This window comes from Colletotrichum navitas, assembly GCF_030913465.1.
Source record: "Colletotrichum navitas strain CBS 125086 chromosome Unknown LY79scaffold_49, whole genome shotgun sequence".
Taxonomy (NCBI): domain Eukaryota; kingdom Fungi; phylum Ascomycota; class Sordariomycetes; order Glomerellales; family Glomerellaceae; genus Colletotrichum; species Colletotrichum navitas.
Window position 1 is genome coordinate 208,199 of NW_026850595.1, and position 26,021 is coordinate 234,219.

General features: G+C 53.8%; 6 protein-coding genes across 6 annotated transcripts; 2 read left to right on the plus strand and 4 right to left on the minus strand.

Moving 5' to 3' along the window:
* The first annotated feature begins 3,930 nt into the window (after positions 1-3,930).
* LY79DRAFT_281238 (uncharacterized protein) lies at positions 3,931-5,748 on the plus strand. Its single transcript, XM_060552117.1, has 3 exons — positions 3,931-4,044; positions 4,106-4,560; positions 4,657-5,748. The coding sequence occupies exons 1-3, from the start codon at positions 4,016-4,018 to the stop codon at positions 5,520-5,522; spliced, it is 1,350 nt and encodes a 449-aa protein (XP_060412034.1). The 5' UTR covers positions 3,931-4,015; the 3' UTR covers positions 5,523-5,748.
* A 3,856-nt stretch (positions 5,749-9,604) lies between these two features.
* Positions 9,605-12,199, minus strand: LY79DRAFT_559964 (family 10 glycosyl hydrolase). Its single transcript, XM_060558298.1, has one exon. It carries the CDS (start codon positions 11,734-11,736, stop codon positions 9,793-9,795), a length of 1,944 nt encoding a protein of 647 aa, XP_060412035.1. The 5' UTR covers positions 11,737-12,199; the 3' UTR covers positions 9,605-9,792.
* A 2,126-nt stretch (positions 12,200-14,325) lies between these two features.
* LY79DRAFT_591836 (GMC oxidoreductase) lies at positions 14,326-17,030 on the minus strand (the record flags this gene model as incomplete). The annotated part of the gene is made up of 4 exons (XM_060561337.1): positions 14,326-15,846; positions 15,998-16,136; positions 16,406-16,524; positions 16,974-17,030. The coding sequence occupies 4 exons, from the start codon at positions 17,028-17,030 to the stop codon at positions 14,326-14,328; spliced, it is 1,836 nt and encodes a 611-aa protein (XP_060412036.1).
* Positions 17,031-18,156: 1,126 nt separating this feature from the next.
* Positions 18,157-18,804, minus strand: LY79DRAFT_560011 (uncharacterized protein). The gene has a single exon (XM_060558299.1). It carries the CDS (start codon positions 18,614-18,616, stop codon positions 18,245-18,247), a length of 372 nt encoding a protein of 123 aa, XP_060412037.1. The 5' UTR covers positions 18,617-18,804; the 3' UTR covers positions 18,157-18,244.
* Positions 18,805-21,725: 2,921 nt separating this feature from the next.
* Positions 21,726-22,064, plus strand: LY79DRAFT_519652 (uncharacterized protein; the record flags this gene model as incomplete). Its single annotated transcript, XM_060555162.1, has 1 exon — positions 21,726-22,064. The coding sequence occupies one exon, from the start codon at positions 21,726-21,728 to the stop codon at positions 22,062-22,064; it is 339 nt and encodes a 112-aa protein (XP_060412038.1).
* Positions 22,065-24,574: 2,510 nt separating this feature from the next.
* Positions 24,575-25,730, minus strand: LY79DRAFT_671414 (uncharacterized protein; the record flags this gene model as incomplete). Its single annotated transcript, XM_060563907.1, has 3 exons — positions 24,575-25,078; positions 25,152-25,329; positions 25,390-25,730. The coding sequence occupies 3 exons, from the start codon at positions 25,728-25,730 to the stop codon at positions 24,575-24,577; spliced, it is 1,023 nt and encodes a 340-aa protein (XP_060412039.1).
* Between the last annotated feature and the right edge of the window lie 291 nt (positions 25,731-26,021).

A 26,021-nucleotide genomic window follows, 5' to 3' on the forward strand; every position in this document is an offset into this window, starting at 1 on the left:
CCATAACCAGATGGATTCACGTTCTACGTTGCCCGAGCCGGCCGCCACACGCCCAATGGATGGAGACATCTTGCGGCTGTCTATGCTTTACGCATAGAACCGGTTGTTTTCCGGATCTGCGATGGAGTGTGCTGCGGCCTTGAGGCCCTACTGGACTCGATCACCATTTCCATAGCAACTGCGCAGATGCACACATCCCGCTACACTATCACTTCCACTGATGTCGCAGAAATTCTCTGATCGAGGATGACGCTGTGCGAACCCTCTCTCAATGGCTGAAACGGCCTCCCCGTTTTATTTTCTTCTGTGAGATGTGAGACGCTTGTGGTCGAGGAGGGCGGCGCGAGTCGCTTTCGGACCCTGCCTGGATTCTGGAGACCGATGGAAATGTCTGACTGACATTGTATCCTCTTTCAAACCTTTCGATGACGAACGTGGTTGTCCTAGAATGGGTGGCATCCATCGCGCTCTTCGCGTTTTGGTCATTCCGGACGCCGTGAATAACACGCAAAGCAGGATTCGCCTCAGTCCCGCGTCTGTAACCCACACAATTTTTTTTTGCTGCATCACATTTTCCGACGGATTAATGATCACAGGCGGGGGGACTCTCAATAGGGCCAAATACAACAGCCGTCACTACGAGTGGGACGTTTCTACTATCCGGCTTCCGGCAGTCGCTGTTTGTTTGCTTCATCTAGACAGGTCGGAGCAGTGTCGCTCATGTCTACTTTTTTTTTTCTTTCTCCGTGGGATATATCTGACCGACGGAGATTGACCAGAGACAGAGAAGCGCAAGGCAGGTTTCTATCCAATATTGCCACGCTGGATATGAAGAGAGGAACAAGAAAGTGTTTGACAGACCCAAGCATAGTCGCAGCCCACCTCAGATTATCCCGCTGGCCCGCCCGTGATTTTTCCGATGCAGATCGACATGTTCCGGAGTGACGTCAGACGACAGGCCTCTTGACCCGGGAGTTTGCCACGTTCTAAGCAATATCCGAATCAGGGGCACTCGGCATTATGCCGAAGGGTGTGAGTGTGTGCGCACGTGAGAGATGGAAGGACAATATCAAACCCCTTCTAAGCTTGTATTGCAATGAATTCATTACCGTTTCAGGAGACTGACCGGCTTCGAGCGGCCGTTCTCCCACCTCCTTTCGGAAACAAAAAGGAAACATACAGACACGTTCCTGCGTTGATCCGAACGGGGAACAGAGTCGAGCCAACTTGTTGGGTCTACACAAGTTGGGTTGGTTTGACTCGTGGCAGCGCATTCGAGGGTTCATTTGAGGGATGGAGCAGCATTGTCCGCTTGAGCCTCCGTGCCCATCTACGATGTTGCGTCCACCCCCATTTGTCGCAGATCCGCGGAGCCAAGCTTTTGTCGCCGACGTTGTTTTCTGGAGCACTCGTGTTTTACGTACATGAGAAACCGTCCCAACTAGCCATGGGGAAAAGATAGAGAGAGAGTGAGAGAGAGCCCTGTCCGGTTCCTGGGTGGGTGACAGTCGGCTTCAAGTAGATGGTCAGGTGCGATTTAGTGTCAACAAGGAGATGAAGAGCCTTACGGTGAACCTTTTCTAGACTGCCCCTTTTATTTCCTGTTCTGGGCCACTGTCGCGGAGAGAAACAGGATCTACGAGGGGATCCCCTTGGTTCATACCATGTGTCTCGCCCACCGAGGGGGATCGGTCGACGCTGGAGGACCTGCAGACGAGCCCCTAGCTATTATGCACAGACTTGTCAGCGGAAAAGAAAGCAAGCTTTGAGGAGGCCAAACACAAGGCAGCACAGAGCATGGCAGGGCAGGGAAGAGCCCCAGCGGGATGCGTCCGTTAGGCATTGATTGAGCGGCTTTGGGGGTAGCCTGGTAGATATCTGAAGAGGACTCCGGATTGATTAATAGATTGAAGGCTGGGCTCATGCCGATCTGTCAATTTGTCAACTCTCGACTTGGCGTTTGCCACTCAGCCTTCTGCCGTTCTGGAGGGCTTGGCACAGGGTGTTCGACCCCCCCGCCCTCCCCCCCGCGGCAGAAGAGAGTCGTGGTTCCGATCTGGCCGTCCGCTGCTCTCCTCGTTCGGAACCGAGTTCGGATACCATGGTACAGGAGACGGAGCACAGGTGATACGGGGTGCACAGCGCCACCGCCCGTCCGGGGCTTGATTCAAGCCCCCTTGGAGAGACGGTCTCGCTGGCTTGGTGCGGAGAGGGCTTTGGGAAACGGGAGCTATCCCCGTCACTAAGAAAAGATCAGATCCACCGTCCCGGAGCGATGTTTTCAGGCGATAGGTGCTCTGAAACGCGTGCGCTTCTCGAGACGGAGCTACAGGGCGACGAGGAGATCTACCTGCGAAACAATGGCTCCCCTCCCGGTCGCGGACGGTCTGCTACGTTCTGAGCAGTGCTGCTACGTTCCAAGCCAAGTAATCAATAGTATCCGTACTATCCGTATTATACAGCGAGCCATAGCACTGCTACCATGTAATGGTATGGTAGCAATACGTTTGTAGCCATGCTGTCGTAATCACTGGTTGGCAGTGTAGTATTACGGGCCCAAATTATATTACATAAAAAAGTTAAATCAGTATACGTGCCTACTACGTAGTATTCGCCCTCGCACATTGTCTTTCGAACGAAACAATACTATACCGGCTAGTCACTACGGAATAGCTTCCGACGGTTGGCTTGATCCCGGCCGGGCCGTACGCGTCGGCTTTGGCACACACCAACATCCGTGTTGTAGTACGTGTCCAAGTCGTGCTCCGTCTGGTGCGCCCGCCAGGGGCGAGTCAGCGCTGTCCATGGCGGCACTTTGTGTTTCTTTTGCTTTTCCTCTAAAATCATTCACCCCCCCCTTTTCCTCTCCCACCGCGGCAGCGATGAACTCCTCGGCGAGCCGCGGAGGTAACGCTGGGTCCTAACGGTGGTGGATCAGGGACACCAGTCAAGGGGGGAGAGGGGAGGGGGGGAGTGTGTGTCGCACCACGTCGTTTTCGGGATTCTTGGCAGTCGTTCTGAAACGGAGAAACACTCAGCGAGGGCAAATGGAAGCCTCTCTGCGTCACTCTGTGTATGTCTCCGTCTCTCTGTGTGCTGCCTGAGTGGCCTCCGTCTATCTCTCTCTCTCTCACTCACACACACACACTCTCTCTCTGCCGTCTCAATCTGCCCGAGGCTTGTTTCCTTTTGCTGCTGCATCTGAATCCTGGTTGCGGGGGTCCTCGGACCTCCCATTTGCTCTTTTCGTCTCGTAGCTCCAGAAATGCCATACCTGTGCCTCCATCCACCACACCATCCAGCATCTTCCCAGCATCCACTCACTCACGCCCCCTTGGCGATGGCACTCTCCAAAAGGCAAAATAATCCCAAGTCCCCGGCCGGGGTGTTGGACCGCAGCGCTTCTTGACGCAATGACATGCACTAGACAGCGGCTGCACGGACAGGTTCTGGAGGGGCACCTCGCACGTACGTAGTGATACTACGTAACGGCGTGCCGGGTATGGATGAAAAGAATGGGAGACTAGCCGAACAGTTCGGGTAGACTTACTTGTATTGGCTACCTCTGTCAGTCCCCTGTTGGACCATGGTTCCTTGCCTCGCCTACACTTACGTTATCCTTCCTCCCTCTTCACCACTCCTCTGTCATCCTTTAACTCTCGACGACATCTCCCTCCCGGTTCCCACCCTCCATCTCACTCAAGGCCAAGATGACTTGAAGCTTCTTTTTGTTTGTCGATACTCCAAGCCTCTTGGTTCCCTTCCCCCTTCCTCTTCTCTTCACGGGCAGTGCCCTTTACCCTTTATTCCGTCCTGGAAACTTCGCCCAGCTGAGCTGCTTTAACCAACTATCCTGTGTCTCGACGACCCGACTTTCATAACACCTTTTTTTCTTTCTTCCCGCTACCTTATATTCGACCCGTGGACTCGGCAATCTCTCCCTCTTTTGTAGATCGATTCACTTGTCGATCCAGACCAGATCCCCTCTTGGCCCAAACTAAGACAAAAACATAACATGGTTACTCCGTCGGACACGCTGAGGAGGTAGGTCGTCAGAATCGGAAGCAAAGGGGCGGGATCTGGGACTAAAAGTGCGAACCTATAGGCGTGCCATCCGCCGACCGCGCTATCGGAGGGATGATATGAAGATCGAGATCCGCGGCGACCACACGGACGGCGACCACAAAGACGGCGACCACACGGACGACGATTCATCTGACGAGGAGGACTCGCCCTCGCCCTCGAAAACGCAGTTCCCGCAAAACGCACCGCCAACCCAGCCGCCGCCCGCCCTCAACCCAGCCGATCCCACGCCAACCATCCCGTCCACCGGTTCCTCGGGCGAGCCCCAGCAGACCGATGGCCCAGGCAGACCTCAGCGCGAGCAGCCATCTTCCGTTGCGTCGCAACCGGCCCCTACCGCCTTTCCCCAGACCACGGCTAGCTCTGGTGCGCAATCAACGAGCGATGTTAGTAGAGGAGAAAACGAGGCCGGGCTCGGACGTGACAGGTCGACCGAGGTGGGCTGGACGCCTACCGCTATTGCGTTCGGAACTATTGGTACGTTTTCTCTTTCTAATCAACTAATCTCCGCGTAATGACCGATTCGCGCGTGGGAGATGTACTCGTGTAGCATCTGCTGACAGGTCCATCCAGCCATCGCGGCCCTGTGCCTCGTCATCGGCGTCAGCATCTGGTGGTTCCTCCGCTTCCGGAAACGCCGGAGAGCCCGGCAAATGCACGAGCGCGGCATGCCCCCTGACGGCCTCTACTGGGATCCGGCCATGAACTTCTCGCCTCCGACAGCTCCCGCCCGTCGGGCCCCTTCGAGCATCATGGCCGAGCTTATGGACCAGGCATACGCCGCCGAGAATGGCGGCTACTACGGCAACCCGGACCGCAACTCGCTCACCCCTCAGGGCTACCTCGACGAGAAGCGCGTCGACCCGACCCGCCAGCTGCCCATTCTTGAGCCCGCCCCCGTCGCTCAGCCCAATGTCCGCAACTCCATCGCCAGCTGGATCCGCCGCCACCACCCGCTCAAGCTGAACCCGTTGGCCGGCCGCAGCAGCGTCTACTCCACGCGCAGTGTCAGTCCCGGCTCCCGTTCCGTCGATGCCACCGCCCCGCCTGTCCCTGCCGTCCCTGTCGCCTACCGAAGCACCGACCGCGTCGATAGCCCCGGACCCGGCAACTCCAACAACCCGCAGTACGCCTCCTCCAGCCGGTACGACACCGACAGCCAGTCGATCCGCGACGACACCAACTCCATCCTGTCCCTGTACCAGAACCGGCCCCTGCAGGTGCCCGGCCAGCCGGAGTCATGGCTGGTGGAGCCGCCCGCGCCGCTCTTCGCTCAGCGCGGCGTCTCCATGGCCCCGACCGAGGTCACCGACCGGACCGAAAGCACATGGCGCACCTGGGGCGCCGGCGCCTCACAGCCCCTGAACCAGGTCCCCGCGGCCGATGCTCCGCGCCCGGGGTGGATCGAGAGGTGCATCAAGTTCGGCGGTCTGAAATGAGTGCGGCCCCCCCCCTCCCGTTCTTTTTGAAGGGAGGAGTAGCTTTGTTTCATTAATATCTGTACAAAAGAGAGAAACCGGGGCGCGAAATCTTCCCCCAGCCCATAGTTTATTGCTGCTGCAGGTTGGACCGGACTTTGACAACCCCCCTTTGGCACGCGTTCATCATAAAGCCGATACCATAGTGTTGGACACCTGCTTCGAATGTGCATATTGACCAGACAACCGTAAATAGAATCTTATTGATCGAAATTGATAGGAATCGAAGTCTGCCTGGTCAACCATATTATGTAAAAGTGACGCCGGGCTTACTCGTTCGGTGGCTTGAAGTGGAAAACAACACTGGTCAGCAAATTAGACACCCTTCCCCCCCCCTCGTGAACGCCAGCTTCACAACTCTCGGCATGTATCCATCCGCACCTCGGACTTGCTCGTTTGCTCGTATTTCTTGGCTAGAAATACTGCGACTGTGAATTCAAGCAAACCCACCTTGATACAAGCTCTCTCATGTCCAGATAACATTGACCAATGCCCGGTCGCTGTGTCCTCGACATGCTTATATCTAAACTCTGATTATTATAAACCAACACCCCCTTGTCAACTCGCGTGCAGTCGACGTTTGGCATAACTTAATCTTTGAAGCAGACCCTTTGTGCCGGCGTGCCCGGCCTCCGCGCACGTCCCAGTTCCCCGCGTACAAGTTCGCCGTCGCCTCTCCGGGGGGGGAACCCCCCACCTCCAGAACCTCGGCCACGGCCCGGCCTCATGGGAGTCATACGGCGCAGTGATACTTCGAAGCGCAGTCCGGTGTCCGCCGCAGAAGGAGAACACTCATGGGGGGGAAGGCGAAAGGATTTCGAGGACAGTGAAGGGGTCGCCGCCCGCCAAGAGGAACCTTGGCGGCGGCAGCGGCAGTAGGGCGATGTGATTGCCATGGCGAGCGGATAGCTCAAACTTTACTCAACAAGCGCCTCCCTCCACCTCCCTATTCTTCGTTTTCCGATGCTCTCCAAAGCCGTGCACAGAGTTTCCAGTCCCCGCGCTGTGGTCACAATGGTAAGCTATGCGATTCGCGAGAATGACAGCGGGTCGATCAGAGTGAGGGCCAACAGCTTATCCTGCCGCGATTGTCCAGCTAGACCACTGAACTCTGAACTATCTTTGCAAAACTCTCTCCCCGGCGCCGGACGTGGTTGGTCCAGAGAGAACGTCGATATCTGACCTGTGACCCCGCCGACGATCCCGAGGCCCATGCTCCCGGGACGGGACTCGGTCGAACAAGGCGCGAGAAGACCGGGCGCTCGGCTCCGCTCCTGTTCTCCATCACCGCCCGGTGTCCTTTGGGGGGCCGAAGGATTACCGTTCTCATACACACGAATGGCTGTATGGCAGAACGCCAGCTCTGTCGGGCATAGGCGTCGGGCTCGGACGTCGGGATGCGCAGGTGGACGAACAGCCTTTCGTCCCATGTCTACGTTGCTGACTGTTTTGATATGTTAGCATGGGACGTTGCAGAGGGACTCTGCCTGTTCGCGAGAACCTTCAACAGCGTCACTGGAGGGATACCGTAGCCGCGAAACGAGCCCTCCTCTCCGTTGACATGCCGATCATAAGGGTCCGTGTGACGCGTGGGGGACCATCCTCGCGGTTTACCCATGGATAGTCTGACAGCGGCTATATTTAAACGCCGAGTTGTCTGTGTGTGCCTGTTTCGGCGTCGATGGCATGGCGATTATCCGGTTCGGATTAGACTCGTGAGAGCGCCTCGCTTTTCCAAGACAACCTTTGGTGCAAAGGTTGCTCGTCCGGTTACGAACGAGGACCCTTGGACGTGTTGTTATGCTTCTCGACCAGTCAAACACAGGCATGGTTGTCAACTCGATCACGCCATCGACCTGGTGACCTATCGTCGCTGCGAAGCAATGAAGGGGGCCGCTTTTCACTGTCAAGGCCAGGGACACCCCACGGCTGGGAGTTTGCCATCGTCTGATCGCGTTTACCAACCAAGCTCAAAGGACAACAGTCCCTTCTCCGCACACTAAGTAGAGAGCCGCATTCTCAAATGTCGGTGTGGATAGGCTGTGTCGCACCCACCAAAGAGGAGCTCGGTCCGCAATGCCCCCATCATCGTCATTCAAAATAGACCGAAGAGCGTCCCCCTCTGGCCCCCGCAAGTTGGTGTAGCCTTCAAAGGGCAAGTGGGTATCAGAACCGATTTCTCAGAACGTCGCTGACGAAGATGGTAGCCAAAGATCAGGAAGACTTAGGCTGCTTGAAGGACCTGCTACCGCTTCAGTAGTTACCCACTCAGATGAAGAAGACTTCGTGCTCGACGGGGTCGTACTCGTTGAGGCTGTTGACTTGGGGGTATCCTTATTCCACCCTGACGAAGCCTCAAGGCCCTTGTTACCCTGCAAGCGGAAGAAACGGATTTACGTCCTCGTCGACGGCGATGTCGTGACCGTTCCTGGCGAGGCTGTTCAGGAGAAGGCGGGGGTTTGGGCCAAGGGGTTGTCAGTGTGAGGCCATCTATCCTTGTTGCTCTTTTCCCTCGGACATTGCTTCCGGGGTCTATCTGCCATGCGTATTCGGGGAGATTGAGGGTCCAAAAAGGCTAAACGCCCTGCGGTCTAGGCTGGCCACTCACAAGGATCGACTGGGGGTTAGATGCAAACAAACAACAAAAATCGGACGAGGCAGCTCTCTACGCTCCGCAAATAGACGGAAAAACAAGGGTCTTCGACGTGGCCCCGAGTCTAGATGCCTCCCGATCAGCGGAGTGACCGATCCGGACCGGGGAGCCAAGTCTAAAAAACGGGAGACGGACACGGGCCAACGCTCACCCCGTATCGGAGAGATTACATCCGTCTGAAAAGAGGCTTCACCGCGCGGATCGTTATTAATCGTTCAACGGCGTCTGGCCGAGGCAGTTTTGTACGATGTGGTACAGACACTTTCAGATGGAGGGATGAATAGGCACGCAGGTTCCAATAAAACCGTCCGGTTTTGCCACCACCAAAAGAAGGTGAAAACGGTCGGTTGCTTGTTTTTTTCTTTTTTTGGGACCCGCGTGGTAAAGTACCGGTATACCCCTAGACACCAAAAATGCACACGTCAAGGGGTTTTCGAGGTAGGATGGGCTGATTCTGGACATTGCCAATAGCAGCTCGACGTGAAAGATATAGACGATCAACGAGCGAGCTCGTAAACATGCTTGCCCCTGTCTATGTGGTAACTGTAACTCAGAGGGAAATACACCGTCAAAGACGTACGACCGTTACGCGTTCGTCACTTTGACGTGCATATTATCGCCCTCCAAGTCTCCACTACACAGCCACGATGTCACCTTTTATGTACAAGTATAAGGGGTTACATATCATGACTCTACAAATGGGGCACGGGTAGAATACCGGTGCAATTTGGTCAGCGGCCGGTGAGTTAAGCCTATTTTGGAATACATTATGTCAGCGTCAGCAAGAACAATATTCCGACCTGATTAACTAATAAGAAGGCCAAGATTTAGAAAGTTATATAAAGTCAAAAACTCTTTAGATTTAAGCAATTCATAGTCAAGGCAAAATAGAGGCAACAGCTATAATTAATTTAAAAACTTATTATATTATGTAATCTATCTAATTTAAGTATAGTACCCTTATTATAATAGTATATCTGTATATGTTGCTGTTACTCTTTAAAGGTTGGATATAAGGGCTTAATCTTAGGCATCGTAGGCGTCTGTTGGCGATAGTGGATTTGCGGCAAAAAGGGCGTTTTTTGCACGGGTTATGGACGTAGGCAGTGGCGGCATAGGCAGTGGCAGTGGCGGTGGTGGCAGTGCCTTCTAAAATAGGCTTAACTCACCGGCCGCCGACCAAATTGCACTGGTATTCTACCCGTGCCCCTACAAATGTACCGGGTGAACTGCGCTAGACCATTTTTGGGGGATTTAGAGCGACTATACGGAGTATCCATCCACGTACTCTATATGGTCTAGGACGAAAGAGGATTATGAGCGAAAGTCATCAAGTGCCTGCACGGAATTTATGCATAGTAGTAGTGAGACAACTCCTGTCCTTCATAGCGTGAGTAAATGTACCTTCATCGGTAAGGCATTATAAATTTTATTATGTACTAGCCAAACGGACTAGATAGTATGTAAAGAAACTTGGAGGCTAAGTAAAAACACGCGAAACACAATCCATTCACATCGCTCCCTCACTGAAGCTCCGCATGCTGCGGTGCTTGGCCCACAAGGCCCCAAGAGGGTTTCTTAAGCCTCGTGAGTGGCAATGAGGGCGTGGCGCCTGGCACGACGGCGCTTCTTGCAAGGTGCGCGCGAAGGCGTCGCGGCGGGCGCGGCCGTGCCGAGCGTCACGGAGGTCAGCGTGGTCGGCTTGGGTCCGACGGCGAACGGGATGGTGTCGTTGCCGAACGGGCGTCCGGGCATGAAGACGCCGGCGCCGGCGGTCGTGGTGAGAGGAGCGCCGGCGGTGGGCGCCGTCGACGTGCAGGGGACGGTCGTGGTGATGGTGATGACCTCGGTTATGGCGCTTCCGATCCTGCCCGGGCAGTTGGGCACGTCGGCGGCGCACGAGGTGATGGTGTAGATGTTGGTCGCGTAGACGGTGGTGGTGGTGTAGCTAGGCGGCGCAGTGACGGCGGCGTCGGCGCCGCCTCCGGCCGAAGGGGTCGGGCTCGCGTCGTCTCCGCCACCGTTGGCGATAGGAGTGGTGGGGTTCGCGTCGGCAGGCTGCGTGGGCATGACGCTCGCGGAGCCGCCAACGGCGCCGGCGGGTGCGCTGGAAGCGGCGCCACCGGGGACGTTGGGAACGGCACCGCTGGAGACACCAGGGGAGACACCGTCAGCGGCGCTGGAGGCGGGACCGGCGGGGCGGGTGAAGGTCACGGTGCCGTTAGGGAAAAGAGCCGTGGGGTTAGGAGGCAGGAAAGGCGTCGGGGTGACGGCACCAGACGGAACAGCGGTGGCAGTAGGGAGGACAGCGGTCCCGCTCGAGGCCTGGCTGGAGGGGAGGACAACGGACGCGGCCTCGGTGCCGGAAGCGGCTGCCGCGCTGGTGGCAACCTTGGTGGTAGTAACGGCAGCGCTGCTAGCCGGAGACGTGGCGACGGCGGCGGAAGTGGTCGTGGGCAGGGCAGTGGAGGAGGAAGAGGGGGCACGGGTCGCGGCGGCGGCGGCGAGGGCGGAGGACACGGAGTAGTAGGCGGGCTTGGGCTTGAAGGCGTTGTCCCAGAGGCACGCGCCGCCCTGGCCGGGGAACGTGCCGGGCACCCAGCTGTACTTGTCGGTCCAGTCCCAGATGGTCCAGCCGACGCAGCCCTCGACGTTGAGGCAGGCCTTGATGACGTTGACGTAGGCTTGGGCCTGGGATTCGAGGCCGGCGGCGTTGTACGGCAGGCTGGTGAACTTGATGTCGAACTCGGTGTAGGCGACCTCGACGCCGAGGGCGGTGAACTGGTTGGCGGCGCTCTCGAGTTCGGCCTGGCTCGGCATGCTACCGACGATGAAGTGGCCTTGCAAGCCGACGCCGTCGATGGGCGCGCCGGCCTGCTGCACGTACTTGACAAGCTCCAGCGTCTTCTGCTGCTTCGAGTTGCCGATCTCGATGTTGTAGTCGTTGTAGTACAGCTTAGCAGCCGAGTCGGCAGCGCGGGCCAAGTTGAAGGCCAGGGGGATGTAGTCGAGGCCGAGGACTTTGTAAAAGGCCGTGTCCTGGCGGTAGTTGCCCGAGTCGTCGATGGCCTCGTTGACCACGTCCCACGAGTAGCACTGGCCCTTGTAGTGGCCCACGACGTTGTTGATGTGCGCCGTTATGACGGCCGTCATCTGGGCCTTTGACCACTTGCCGTTCGTCACCCACTGGGGCGTCTGGGCGCGGTAGAGCAGCGTGTGGCAGCGCAGGATCTGGCCGTTCTTCTTGACGAAGTTGGGCACGACATCGGCATAGCCGTACGTGAAAACGCCCTGGTTGGCCTCGACGTAGTCCCACTTCTGTCCGTTACCGGGCGTAATTTGGCCAAAGAGGGCCGAGTCCTTGACGATGGCCGTGTAGGCCGAGTCGGAGAGCTCCGGGTTGTCCGTGGCGGTACCGAAATACTTCTTACCCGCCCTCACGGCGAGCTCGTGTAGGCCCGCGGCCGAGGCGTGGTCGGCGATGGCCAACAACCCGGCCAAAGTGGCAGCTGAGAAACGCATGTTGACGGTTGTGACGATGAGGTTTTCCAATGAAACGAGTGATACGGTTGATTCGGTCGAGCTGGCGGCGGAAACAACACGAAAGAGCGAAAGTGAGAGCTTCTTGACGCGAAGCTGGTATTACCTCAAGCCTGACGAACGACAGGCTAACGCACAGAGAACGAGTGTGGATATAAAGCGAACAAATGCAGACAAGCCGGGAGTAGCGAATGACCTCAACAGCGTGAAGAGAGAGAGAGAGGGGGGGGGGGAGAGGGATTACGCCTTCATGATGGCAGCTGGAGCGCTTATGAGGGACCGCATCGACATCCATGGGATGTGCTCAGTCCTCGCCTAACCAGAGCGAGCACTGCCCTCGCCCCATCGTCGTATACAGCACCAGGAGAGGCACCCTCAAGGGGTAGAGAACCCACCTGGTGTTGTACCGGGTTAACCTCTGGTTATGTTGTTAATCTATCTCCTGCTACCTGCTGTATGCATGCAACCCTGTACATGAATAACCAACTCAGGGGTAAACGGAAGAGGGATCATATATGTGACTCTATTAAGACGCTAATGAGCCGGGGTCAGGGCCCATCCGATCAGAGTGCGAGTTCGTCGCAACGCAGGAGAAAAAGGTCCAGCCTGGGCCTCCTTCTGTCCCATGTTGCCAGGTTGCAAATTTTTTGATTGGGCGACTGTTTGGCGGGTGTTGGCTCGGCCGTTTCTATGACCATCTATAAGCGCCTCGTACACGTACGCTCGCTCACTCAAAGGGATGACTCTCTGGTCCCGAGCATCACCATCCGAACGGGGGGAGACGATATACCGGTGCCCCGCTTCCGCAGGTCTCCCCACTGATAATGACACGATAAATCAATCTCTCTCTCCAGCACCGAGTTGCATCCGCTTGTTGTATTAGAGCGACTGTTGCACCGCACTGTGGTATACGTTGCCAGGCCTTGAACCTGGGGATATCTCTGATTCATCCATCATGTGAGTCTATGCCAGGTAGTCTGTAGTTTTCTTGCTTACATTTGCTTACGAGCATCCGTGCCTACTTGCGGATACTACTACAGAGCGTTGAATTGGAACTGAGGTCCCCGTAGTGTCGTTCAGGTAGGTGAACAATATTGTCTATCCACAGACAGTCATACATACACAGCGAGCGTATCATGCCCAATACCCAATACAGGACGAGCGCAATAAACTAGAACTCCCACGGCGTAGATGGATGCGCGCGCGTCTAGTTGCTAAGGCCATATGCTGGGGCCGTCCACCGATACGGACTCTTTTTGGTCGGGGTCGGTCTTCGTATCACGGTAGCGAGCCTCGATATGGAAGTCAGACAACAAAGAGTCGGCAGAAACGGGAAAGGGTGGCATACTTACCGTACCATCCCCCACTTAAGCTGGATTCAGGTTCAGGAAAGGGGTAACATCACCCCTGTCCGCAGGTAACATCGATGGCCGGGCAAACGTACATCGTCCAGGGACATGCATATCAAAGTAGCAACAGAAACAGCGGGTAGCTACCAGGAGACGCTCCAATAAATCACTGCGGGTGAGTCTTGCAGCGCCAACTACGCACTCGGGATGGACACTCAATGTGGAACTTTCCGGCGAGTCTACGAAGCGTGGACGTATGTACAAAAGGCCACCGTGCCACCTCAGGATGGGAACCCCTGCAACGGGCTTGGTGGGTTGCTGATCGACTTATGCCCCGTGTTCCATGTGCGGACTCGGTACCAATCGGCTGCCGTCGGGAAGGCCTAAGCGTCTCTTCCTCTGGCTCTGCCGGAGACCATTCCGTGCGGATATTGCGTGCGCAACCGAGTCCAAAGATACTATATACAAGGTTTCCACTATATCGGGCCGCAAGAAACAGCCACATGGCGTCTGCCAAGATGCCAGAGGCTGTGCCCGTCCATGCATCAATGCTCGTTGTTCCGACCATCTCGTCGACAGAGGAAGCGAGCGCTGCGAGGTGAACTCGGCGTACATGGCCTGAGTTGAAGAACAGCATACATGCCCCATTCGTTCACTGGTGGTGAAACATGGCAACCATGCTTGTTTATGCCGAGTCAGCTGCCAATTTCTTTGGACGACGTACGCGCTGCCCGCAACGTGTCAAGCTTTTCGTCGGCAAACGGACGAACCTTGGCACGGCCCCAGTCGTTAGAGTAGCATCGGTCGCGGGATGTGGGTGTTCAAACGCGACGTTCGTGGTTCTTTTGATTTCTACGTGTATTCAACAGCTCCGGTGTGCGCCATCGAAGCGCCTATGTGACTTTGAACATCGCACACTCACTAAGGCAGCGGCAGGCCTCTTTTCAGTCACATCCAGATCCAAGCGGGCCCGCGAGCTTCAGATCGACGTGTGGCAAGCTACCCCCTCCGATATCTTTGCCATTGGTTGACTTGGGTTAGATGACGCCGCTACTTGGGAACTCTCGAAAATCGAATCACGAACAAGGCTTGCGAGTCTTTTCGGCATTTCTTCTGTCCTCGAAATTCTTCCTTCGTCATCTAATTATAGCATAGTATGACGTAGTCACAGCCATCCTCAATATCGACCCGTTCAGGAGTCAATGCATGGTCTCCAGTCGCTTTATGGGGCCCAGCTCGGCTCTTCTCCTGCCCTACGATCCTCCTTGATCATATCCGCCGCCCTCTCCGCAACCGCATATACAGTGCTCTGGATGTTGCCCAGGGGCTCGACCGGGAAAATACTCGCATCGACGACGCGAACATTCCTCACGCCGTGTACGCGAAGCCGCTCGTCGACGACGCCGCCCTTTCCGCGCGGCAGCATCGCGCAGCTGCCTGAAACGTGGAACACGGAGATTTGTCTCTGGCGTACAATCTCCTTGGCGTCCTCCAGGTCGTCCCCTTTCAAGTCTGGTAGGCGTTTGCCGCCGGGCTTCAACAACGAGCTGAAGGGCTCGGTGCCGACGATCTTCTCGACGAACTGCACATTGCGAGCCAGAAGCTCCAGGTCGAGGGGGTTGGAGTTGAACTTTGGATCCCACTCTGGCAATACCGCAACATCGGGGCTCGTAATATGGACTGTGCCGCGGGAGAACGGATGGTTGAGTATCGTCATGATGGTGATATAGTTCTCTGGGCGAGTGGGGATGACGTACTCGGCCACGTTGGCCGGATGGTCATTGATGGTGATCTGCGATGGGAAGAGGAGATACTGGCTGCTCGGTTCGTCGGACGACTCGATGAGAGATCGGATGAGCTTTTCAGACGTGCTGCTGCTTGACTGTGTCTCGTGGGCATCAAAAATGGATCTCTTCTCGTCTTTTGACAAGAGACCATTGTGATCGGCAACTGGCAGGTAGGCACTGCTAATCGTGCTCTGACCCATAGGTCCTTCGCGCGTGGCCTGATACTGACCGACAACGGTGTTTAGCACGTTGCCATCTCGTAGGACGTCGCCAGATGGCACTCCGTCGTTGACCTCGAAGCTCTGGCAGACGATCGGGTGGTCTTGAACGTTCTCTCCCACGTTGGGGTTGTCGATCACAACGGGGATGCCGTGGCTCTCGAGCAGCTCTCTGCGCCCGACACCAGACAGCTCCAGTAGTTGTGCTGTGTGGAAAGTCCCGGCCGAAAGCACAACTTCGACTCTAGCTGACACGGTCTTCTCCTGTCCGTCTCTGGTAACAATCTGCACTCCCGTCGCCGAGACGTCGCCGTCACTGTTGCTGAAATTGACCTTCTTTACCAGAGTTTCAGTCAGGACCACGAGATTGGGTCTGTTGGCGACCTCCGGGGTGTAGTATGCGGTTGCGGAGAAACTCCGAGTCTTGGTTTCCGGATCGATGCTGCAGGGGTTTTGGAAAGCACCGAAAGCCTTGCCGCTTCGTGGATCGCCAGTCATGCCGAGGCCGAGCTCATCAAAGGTCCGCATCCAAGCCGCATTCATGGTATTGTAACCCTCTCCGTAAGACACGTGGACCGGCCCCTTTCCGTTCAATTTCGCGTCATGGTAAGCCAGCCCGACGGCGTCCTTCGCAGACTGGGGAGGCGGGTGGTCAGTGCCGAACTTGCGGAAGTACGGCGCCAGAGTATCAAAGTCCCACCCTTCGTTGCCGAGAGCGGCCCAGGTATCCAAGATGCCCTTTGAGGGGTAGAGCACCATCATGAAATTTAAAGCAGAGCTGCCGCCGAGCATCTTACCCCTGGCTTGATTTATTCTTCGGTTGTTCAGGCCGGGCTTGTGGGCTGTCAGTCACTCCTGTCGGACAACTCGCAATGATTATCGTGCTCACCTGGGGGACTGAAGTGAAGTTCCAGTCATACTCTTCCTTACCGTACAGACCAGCCACGAGACCGGGGGTAAGGACGAGGGGATCGGCGCTCTTGTCCGCGCCAGCTTCTACAACCAGTACGCGTACGTCGTCATCTTCACTGAGCCGAGAAGCCAAGACCAGGCCAGCGGTACCACCACCCACGATGATGTAATCAAAAGACGTTTCGTCGAGTTCTTGCGGGGAAGTCATCGTGCTCTATGTGGTTTGACAGTAGGATGTTCGATAAATTGTTGTGTGGTATTATTCAAGCCCGGTTCGCAGAGGGTTGCCGTCACTTTATTTCGATTTTTGTGGCATAAGGCTTACTCCGTACTTGTCCTCAACCCTTCAGTCCCGCCTATCTTGTATGTGGATAGTGTCACTTACTGAGGGGCATGCATGAAGCTAACCGCAAATAGTGTTCTGGCCCGAAAGATCCGCTGAAGTTCGGCCTTTTTGAATCCTCCATCATTACCAGTCTTCCCATGCTCGAGGCTCAGAGAAGACTGGGTTGTAGAAACGTAAATGTTCGTTTATTCATCTTTCCCGTATTAGAAAATTCCTACATGCATTTGTGCCAAAGGCCATTTTGGCGGCTTGACAGTTTTCGCTACAAAAACAAGAATCGTGCCAAGCTGGTTCGGCGTTGGCATGCGTTGTCGATCTTGGTTGCTTACTTTGTTTCGAGCTGATATACTCCGCTGCTACTCGGAGTTATACCCTACAACATCGAATGGCATTTTTGCCACTAGCCTCCAGCTACATATAGTGACTTAGGTGTACTTTCACTTCGTCACCAAAAAAAGGGTCCTGTTCGTTTGGCAAGATACTTTTGTCTTTTTTTGTTGTCCAAATATACTTGCATTAAGTTCTCACCCTTCTATTTCTTCCTCTTTCCGGGGTTTTTTTTTTTTTCTTCTTCTTTTTTCTTCTTCTTCTTTTCAAGGAAACTTACAGTAAGCTTGCTAACTGAGTAGGCACACCTCCTTACATTGTCATCTAGTCTCAGCATTACAATTGAATCCGGGAAATATGATATCTTCAACATATATTGACTAGCAGTATAGAAGGCTCTTGACTTGAAAGCATTATGAGAACCCCTGGAGTGCCAGCCCAATGCCACTGGACTGCACTGAGAGGTCGGCAAACTAGACAACATGTAGTCATGATTTAACGACCCGAGATTTACCTCTTTAATCACATCTATTGAGCTAACGCCGCCATGAACACTGCTGTTGCTTAGGAGTGGTACCGACATCTGCATTTGTCGGGCTAGCGGAGCCTAGTGCATTTATAGCACACGCCAACCAATAGCGACTCAGCACTAGTCACAAAAAGGACATGGCATTATCTTGAGGTATGCCAGCAGCCCTACCAGCCTACTTTACACGCAAATCACCAACACTACATCTAAGACTGGAAAGGTTAGGGCGAGAATTCGCCAGACGTTCGATACTTCGACGATAGGAGTTTCTGGTTCGAGCCTCGAGGGCGCTGATATGGATGAGCAGCCTATCAGATCGTGCTCTTATCCTCCTCCCCCTCCTCTTCTTCACCTTCTTCTTCTTCTTCTTCTTCTTCTTCTTCTTCTTCTTCTTCTTCTTCTTCTTCAATTCACACTAACTTCTCTATAATTGAAGCGGCTATCAATTATCCTAGAGCAGAAAAAACCCTTCCAAGGACTCGACGCAGATTAGTAAAGCTAGCGAAAGATCCCCATCAGCATGCCAGGTGCTACGCCAGGCAACCGTCGGTCGCCGCCGACGTCGCTTGCTATGTTTCGAGGTGTACCAGGTATAGAGGAATCGCGTTAGGAACTCATCGCTCCGGTCCCTCGCTTGCAGCATAAGTACTAGCTTCTCTAAAGTAGATGTGACTTTGTATAGAGGTACTAATAAGAGTTAGGAAGTAAGAAAATTTTTGATAGAACTTATTGTTTAACCTTAAGAGATCACTAACGTTACCCCAGATATTCGTTAATTACTACTGATACGTACAGTTAACCGTATCACTAATACAGGGTGTTTAGTTCATAGGGGGGTATCCCAGTTTACACTCTATAACTAGAGCGGACTTAGTTAGAAGACCTAGGTCTAAGTCCTCCATAGTTATAGAGGGTAAGCACTATATCTATAGGTATATGCTTAGCTTATACTAAGTATAAGCTAAAGCTCTTGCACTTCTTACACTCTAAGCTAAGCCTAAATAAGCCTTGTAACCATAACCCTAGTTTTTTTGCGCCCACTTCATATACTTCTTTTTGTCCACGCACCAAGAATCTGAGCCGGTTGCACCCCATGCGGCGCAGGATTCGCGAAACTTGCAGTTGTCGATATAGAATGTAGTTTTGCCACTGTGTCCCCAATTGCACCACTCTGTGCCGTTGTCGCCCGTGCTGATTTGGAAGGCCTTGCTATTGGAACCTTTGGCGCCGCGGGTGTTCTCAAGTTCTCTGGTGCACGCTTGCTCTGTGATGGTGTTGTTGATGGAGCCGTCGGCCATAGTGCAGCGGCAACGGCGGTAAGGCGCGCACGCCTCGGTAACCTCGACGCCAGCAACAAGGGCGACAATTAGGGCTTTGATGATGGAGGTCTTCATTTTGAAGATTATTGTATTATGATTTAAGGGTTTGAAAAACGAGTGTGATTTGGCGCGAGAGTAAAAGAGTGTGAGATATTAGAGTAAGACTTGAGTGAATGTTGTCTGGTGAAGAAGACTGAGATTGTACTAATAAGGGGCAATAGAGCCATTATGTAAGGGAGAACGTTCAGTTGCTTTTCTGTTATTAGACTTTGTATGTGTTCTATGCGCGATTTCTACCCAGTTGTCTTCAGAACATGGTAAAATGGTCGATACATGCTTCCAAATGCCGGCCACACCGGTCAGACCAAGGGTGTAACTTACTACGGGTCCGAGTGGGAGCGGATGTTATGGGACGAATCCTACATGCATGAGTCGTGTGTTAGCAGCATCCCCCCCCAGGGATGCACAAAGTAGATTGCTTTGGCCCCGTTCGACCAGCTGGGTTTACCTGACTCGGACACTCAGCCCGTCCAGTATGGTAGTAGACCTATTCCTGACATAGCTGACTTTGCTGGGGCTGGGACATGTTGAGCCAACTACATTGTTGTATTGCCACAATGTGATGTACTTCTCTAATTGCGGCCTGCGACTAACGTCGTTTTTGCGATAACTACTCCGTACAAGCCCTAGATTGCTCGCTTTGTCCTTGAATGGTGTAAGTGCAATATGACACTAAGTATTGTACAGTTTACATTTTTACTTCCCGCAAACGCCCTCGGCAAGATTGTGTCAAAACTACCGGTGGAGCTAACTACCTAGACTTTAGCAATACGTACCTAATTAGAAGGGCGACGAGGGTTGAGCAAGCCAACATGGTCATTCCAACCAATGTTGCAATACCCTTCAGTAGCGATCACGATGACTCTGATGCCTTCGTGGCCTCTGACAGCTCCGTACGGATTTGTATTGTTGCTGAAATTCTGCCGGAAAAGTTTGGGTTTAGCTCTACTGCCAATTATTATTGCACCGAGTTCCAACGCCATATTATTCGCAAACTGATGCACACTTCTTTTACTCCACAAATAGCATCTCCAGTATGGCCTTGACCCACCAGCCTTTGCCAAGAACGATATAGTTGTCACTGGATGGGATATGCCAGGTCATTCTGGGGCTAACAGTCTAGCCTCACAAACCAGCAGCCGGGCTGAGACAGTGGACCAACGCAGCGCCGCTCCCCAAGGCAGGGTCCCAGTCTGAACGGTCACGAAACTAATAGTGTAAGGAAGCTTCTTCTGGTAAACATAGACTCTTCTGGAGAATCTGGGTATAATATATATGGGAACACGAAGAATCCAAAATGTCTGGGTATTGGTCAGTTCAGCAACAAACAGGACCCCCGATCAATCCAATTACCCGGTTGAATCACTAGACTCTACCAAGCACTCTGTCAGCGACGCCTGATCAATGAAGCTATGATCAAAGGCAGTGACAAAGTGTTGTGACCTATAGGTCCTATATAAGGCGTTAGTTGCTGCTCTGCGACTAACGGCGTCGTTTTTAGCACGACACAAAGTTATAGAGATCAGAACGATGCCAAAAACACGCGATGAGGCCGATGCCACATAAGCAGCCTCAGGATACGGATCTTCTTAAATCGGGCTATTGTGTCTAATGGTGTTGGCCCGTACACGGAAGTGGCCCGTACTGGTTCTTCTGGCCCGAGCGGCCGATGGGACCCTACCAACGGCAACGCCAGCTCAACAGATAGTCACTATACTTGTTGACAAGCTTCTTGACTCAATCGATCACGAAGTTCTGCATAGCCTCCTTGGCTCCGTTTGTACCTTTGGCTCCCCTAAAGCATCAGTTTGGAGTTCCCAGCACGGGCCGGACGAGGCGGCGGGATAGATGCGATGTATTATCTCCCAGGTTAGGGCACACAGCAGTGGGTGGTCTGAAGGTTGAAGAGAAGCTTCAGTTGTCAGAAACAGGAGCCCATGTGCCAGGGCCCATAGAAATAGGGAACTCGAAGTCGGTCATGCGACATCCCACATGACGTGGCTCATCCCATGAGCCACACTAGCTTAAGCCTCCTTCAATATATCACGACCGAGCCGGTAGCGTGCTAGCTGATGTGACTGCATAATGCAAAACAGGGTTCACTTACATGTATCGAGGCGTTGGTGGGTGGCGCAGTCAGATTATCACAATCTGTCTGCCCTTGATAGCTGTACGAACAGATGCTGAAACACTCGCCAAGAATCAAGCAGCGGTGGGGTCTGGGGGTCCCCGAGCAAAGACGGCGATCCCAGTGGGCACGGTGTTGCAGTGGAGTCGGCGTTCCCGGTCGAAAGATGAGACGAAGAGCACTCTACGAGATCCTATATGTTAGCGTGGTCGATTGCCTGAACCTGTCAGGTATATCCCTAGATTTAGGTTATCAGATCCAAAGTACTTACGCTTACTATGTTTTGAGTAGAAATTGAGTGCGCTTATACATAATCCTGTTGGTTTCACCAGGGTATTGGTGATAGCAACCAGCCCACGATAGTTACCGGCGATGGTCAACATCGCAACAAATACATGTATCCAGCTTTTATTTATGATGCTAGTAGGATGTAGTGCACACTATAGAAATGAAACACGATAGCAAGAGACGTGTTACAGTGTCAAGCATTGCCAGGTGCCGCCGATAGCAAGATTGTCTCTGATACAGTCTACCGTCACCCACCCTATGTAATCTTTCAACAAGGCAACCCGTGACAGTTGCTCTCATGCATCGTGCGTGATCGACATCGACCACGACACTCCAACTATGCATCATCCTTCCAACTTAGGTCAGAAGACTTGCGATACCAACAGAAAGGTATGTTCGAATGAACAGAAATAGAGTTGAGCGAAGAGAAATAGACGGTGAAGGCCGAAGATGAGGCTTCCCTACCCAACTGTACTATAGAGGAGTTATGACTTGGAAAGTCGTACAACTTGCAGACATTCACGGATGATGCATATAACATCCGACGATTAACACCACATTGTTCTATCTTTCTCACCAGCATCCTGAAACCGAATCATCATCTATTCACCAGCACCGCCAATCGTTATACCCACACTCATTGAGACTACACTCTTTACAACACATTCTTCGATTTTCACACATCAAACCACACAAACTCCTACGAAGATGAAGGCCTCCGTCATCGTATCCATTTTCTCCGCCCTCATCATGGGTGCAAACGCCTGCGACTTTTTTGATAAGTGTCACTGCACCAACAGCGACGGAACGCCTGCGGCCGAGGATATCCAGACGCAGGCCTGCCTCCAGTACGCAGCCGACACCAGAGGAAGTGACAAACCTGGCCCCGGCAACATGACTCCCACGTTGGAGGACAACATCATGAAGTGCTTCGGCAACACGGTCGAGGCTGGCACCATCTTCCACCTCGATAGCTGCGATTACGCCGGATACTGCACCGGTAAGGGCGCTTCAGGCACGGCGGTGTGCGAGGGAAAATTCAGCTAGATGTATATACGTCAGCTCAATGTCTCACAAGCTTGGAAAAAAGGGAACGGTGTAACGGGTTAACGATACTAGATGGAGTTATGGAAACTATTGATATCGAGATACCACATAAAATCTGGGGCGGATAGACTGGGTACATACAATAGAACAATGTCTTTAGAAACACATGAAAGGGTGACGGTACTTCCGGCATGGCCTTCTTCTTTGTCTCGCTATATTAGTACCTATCACTCCCGCAAACAACTAACAGTCAGTTTGGCAGTCCTTGAAGAGTATATCTCGCGGCGTCTTGCATGGCTCTTCGGTTGAACACCGCTCGTAATAATTATATAAAGAAGGCGCAGAGGCCAAACCCCAGTCGGGAATGCGCCGCAAATACCGCCCACTGCCACAAGTCAATAGCCGAAACTGCACATTCTGAAGCATATATGCGGCTTGTTTTCCAACGTGAATTGCGGCACCAAACACGTCGACCATTGACGACAGAGGATATATCCACATGGTTAATCCTTTTGTAGATGGACCTGGTTTTGCTATCAAAATTCGGGGGGCGTCTTTGAGTACAGAGAGAGTTAAAATGGTTTCAAATTCAACGATCGGAGCTGTCATGATGCGATTCTTCAGCTTTGAGCCTCCTGCCCCGGATCCATTATCAGTTTATCAAGACGTCCTGAGGCGATATGGTGCGTCACATTCAAGTGCTCAACAATTTAGTGATTCTAGACCATACACTTTAGCATGCCCCTTCTCTGAGTGGAGAACGACAACTTATTAATTACTGTTCTCAATTAACGTTGTCGTTTTTCCCATGACAAGAACCTATGGATAGCAACTTCAGTCTTATCAACCATCAGCGTGATATCGACCGTCCCGCCCCCCGGCGGTTGAGAACTCAAAAGGATAAGCATTTTCCACCCATAACCTTGATTATCAACTGTCGATAGCCCCGGAACGAGCTTTGGACCGGCTCAATGACTGCGATGCCCCCCCCCCCCCCGCCTTGGCGGCCCAACGGCCCAACAGGGGATAGAGTTCTTCGAGGCTAGCCGTTCCTGAGGCGATCGACAGGAACGAAAACGTCCTGGTTCGCGACTTGCGTAGTAGAGAGGCCTTGACATCTCGCATGACCGGCGCGGAAGCCGGGCCTGAGGGGCGTCAGCGCTGTCAAGGCTGTGTTCCGCCGAGGGCGAATCCCGACCCCCCCTGCGTATAGTTCCACGGCTTGCCGAGTCCTGCCCCACCCCCGCCATCTTCTACGCCCGATTCGATCCGTCCCTCCCGCTGTTCGCTTCGATAAGGCCTTACCGTTGTGGGAGAGGTTACTTTGCAGCGTTCTGTTTTACATGGAGGCGCGCTTGGCCGAGGACACCGGCGTCTCTGTTTTGGCCTTTTGCATCGACGCGGCTTCCTCAACTTCCGCTTTGCAAACCCTTCCCTTCCCCCCCTCTGCCCAAAGGATTTCCAAAGCGTGGGTCGGCCGTTGGTAAAGTGAAGTGAGGGCGTTGGCCGAACAGACACCGGAGACGTCGGACTGATGACTGAGATCTCTGCCCCTCGCAACGGGATTTTAAAGGAAGAAGGGTCAACCCCAAGAAAGTCTAAAGACGTGCTGCTGACATGCCTCTTTCCGACGGAGCGGATGGCAGGTGTGGTATGACCTAACCAAACCAGTGACGCCGTCGCGGCACCACCCTGGGAGCAACAACGGCGGGATAAAGTTAGTAGCTCGGCTCGCGAAAAACGCCAATGAGGCGAACCTCGGACGATAATGAGAGTGGGGAAGAGGCAGTGAGGCTCAAACTAAGGGATTAGGGAACCTAGAAATGGGCCAGCTACGAGCTGCATCCGTCCTCCGGCTGGGTTGTATAAATTCGAGGTCGAGTTGATAAAACTCAAAACAGGAGGGCAGACCATCCCCCCCTCCCCCCGGCTATCGTTGCTGGTCGGCCGCCGGAGATACTCCCTACATACCGAAAAGAAGTTTGTTCCTGGATGGGTAAACTCTCATGATGCCTGACTCGGGCCCGCTTTCTTGTAGGACGACGACATCGCGTGCCGATGTTTTGGTCTAGAATAGCTAACGTTTGCCAAGAAGCAGTGGCCCATCGGGACTGGGCTCCCTGTTCTATACTTCTCCTTTCTTTCTTCTTCGTCCCGGCTACTTGGAGGGGGGACACTTTTCGGCACTTTGGGCATTTGACCAAGACCATTTTTTTTGCATCACGACGGCTCGTCGGAATCCGAAGCCGGGAGTCAAGATTATGGGAGTTCTGATTCGCTGCTTCTTGAAGGGGAATCTCGATGGACTAAGAATCATGTGCTCCATCGCTTCGTTATTACTGCGTTCATTACTGCGCCATGCCGCCAGCGCTGCCATTGCCAAGCCTGTGACGAAAGTGAAGAAAACTAGGAGGGCGTACGTGTGGATAGAAGAAAAGGAAAAAAGAAGAGGAGAGAGAGAGGGGAAAAAAAAAAAAAAGCATCGCTTGCGTCCGCCCTGCATCCGCTCCTTAGATGATTTCGAATGAGCGTAAAACGTCCAGGACAACAGGCGAGATGCCGCGGAGATCGTTCTCGTTCTCGCCGAGGCTCATCAGTTCCGCGTCCGGCGTCGCCAGGAGGGCCTCCTGGGCGGCGGCGTTCGCCTCGGCCGTGTCGGCGGCGGCGATTTCGGCGCTCGCGGCCTCGGCGTTGAGCAGCTCCGTCATGGCGGCGGCCTCGGCGGCGGCGGCGGAGTCAGGCTCGGGGGTGGCGGCGTCGGTCTCGGGGGCCACCAGCCCAACCAGCACCATCATGTTCTTGTCCACCATCATACCCTTGTCCATCTTGCCGAGGCCCAGGGCCTTGGCCAACTTCGCGAGGATCTGGGAGAGCTTCGGCACGAGCTTGGGGGGGATCTTGATCTTGCCGCCGCGGCCTTTGTAGGCCTCAATGACGTCGCTGAAGTTGCCTTGGATCTGAGCGCTGACTTGCTTTGCGATGGGCTGGAACTGGGCGTCGAGAGTTTTGGTAAACTGTGGCGTGTTAGTGAAAAGAAAGAAAAAGGTACCCGGTACTGGGAAATTGCGTCCGGGGCCCTCGGCTTACAGAACGACCCAAGTCATCGGCTTTGCCCTGCTGGATGGTAACAGAGTCCCGGATAAGACTTCTGACGTCAAGGATCTTAAACCCGGCCTTGTCAAATTCCCTGCGCTTGGATTTGAGGTTGGTGAGCAGGCTGTTGATATCGGGCTGAAGACCGAGGAATTTTATGCCAACCTGCGTCCTTTGGAGAGGGAGTGTCAGCACAAGCCGCTTGGTGGTTGCTGAGAGGCTTCGAACTCACGAATCGGCCGCTGATAGGACGTTGGTTGCGTCTGCGACGGCGGTGGTAGTGTCGATGGTTTTGCCGAGGTTGGTGACCGCCAGGTTCACTTTCAACAGCCCAGTGAGACCTTTGAGACTGCCGCCCTTGAAGGGCACGACTGACTCGTTGGCAGCGGCTACCTTTCTTTGAATATCGTCGATTTGTTTCTCGAGTTTTTCCTTGCCGCCCTTAACGGGATAGGGTTTCTTGCCCTTTTTCCCTTGCTCTTGGAATACGGCCCTGTAGCGCAGGCGGGGCATCGCCTCCTGGGCCAAAACCACAGTAAGGCATAGAAGCAATGCTAGAATGGTGAGCCTCATGTTGAAGTGCTGGGTGTACTCCGTATCTGTTGGCGGATTCCGTGAACAGGGAGCTTTCTTTCTTTTTTCCTTTTTTCTGGTTGGGAAGTATCGCAATGCCCAACTGCCGAAGGGAAAGAAAAAGAAAGAGAAAAAAAAAGAGGAAAACCCTCAGTCAGGGGTTTTCACAGTTCATGTTCGAAAGGGTCGCAAGGTGTAACGTCGTGTACATACTCTTGACCAGACTTTCACGAGCCGCGAATCCGAGGCAATTGACCGACGACGTTATGATTCTAGACCGTTGAGCCCAGC

What these genes read in the sequence shown, in the direction of transcription:
- LY79DRAFT_281238 (XM_060552117.1), top strand. Translation starts at nt 4,016, where the DNA reads ATGGTTACTCCGTCGGACACGCTGAGGAG. An exon ending in CCGTCGGACACGCTGAGGAG is followed by an intron (nt 4,045 to 4,105) that starts GTAGGTCGTCAG and finishes GCGAACCTATAG; the next exon opens with GCGTGCCATCCGCCGACCGC. An exon ending in TATTGCGTTCGGAACTATTG is followed by an intron (nt 4,561 to 4,656) that starts GTACGTTTTCTC and finishes AGGTCCATCCAG; the next exon opens with CCATCGCGGCCCTGTGCCTC.
- LY79DRAFT_559964 (XM_060558298.1), bottom strand. Translation starts at nt 11,736, where the DNA reads ATGCGTTTCTCAGCTGCCACTTTGGCCGGGTTGTTGGCCATCGCCGAC.
- LY79DRAFT_560011 (XM_060558299.1), bottom strand. Translation starts at nt 18,616, where the DNA reads ATGAAGACCTCCATCATCAAAGCCCTAATTGTCGCCCTTGTTGCTGGC.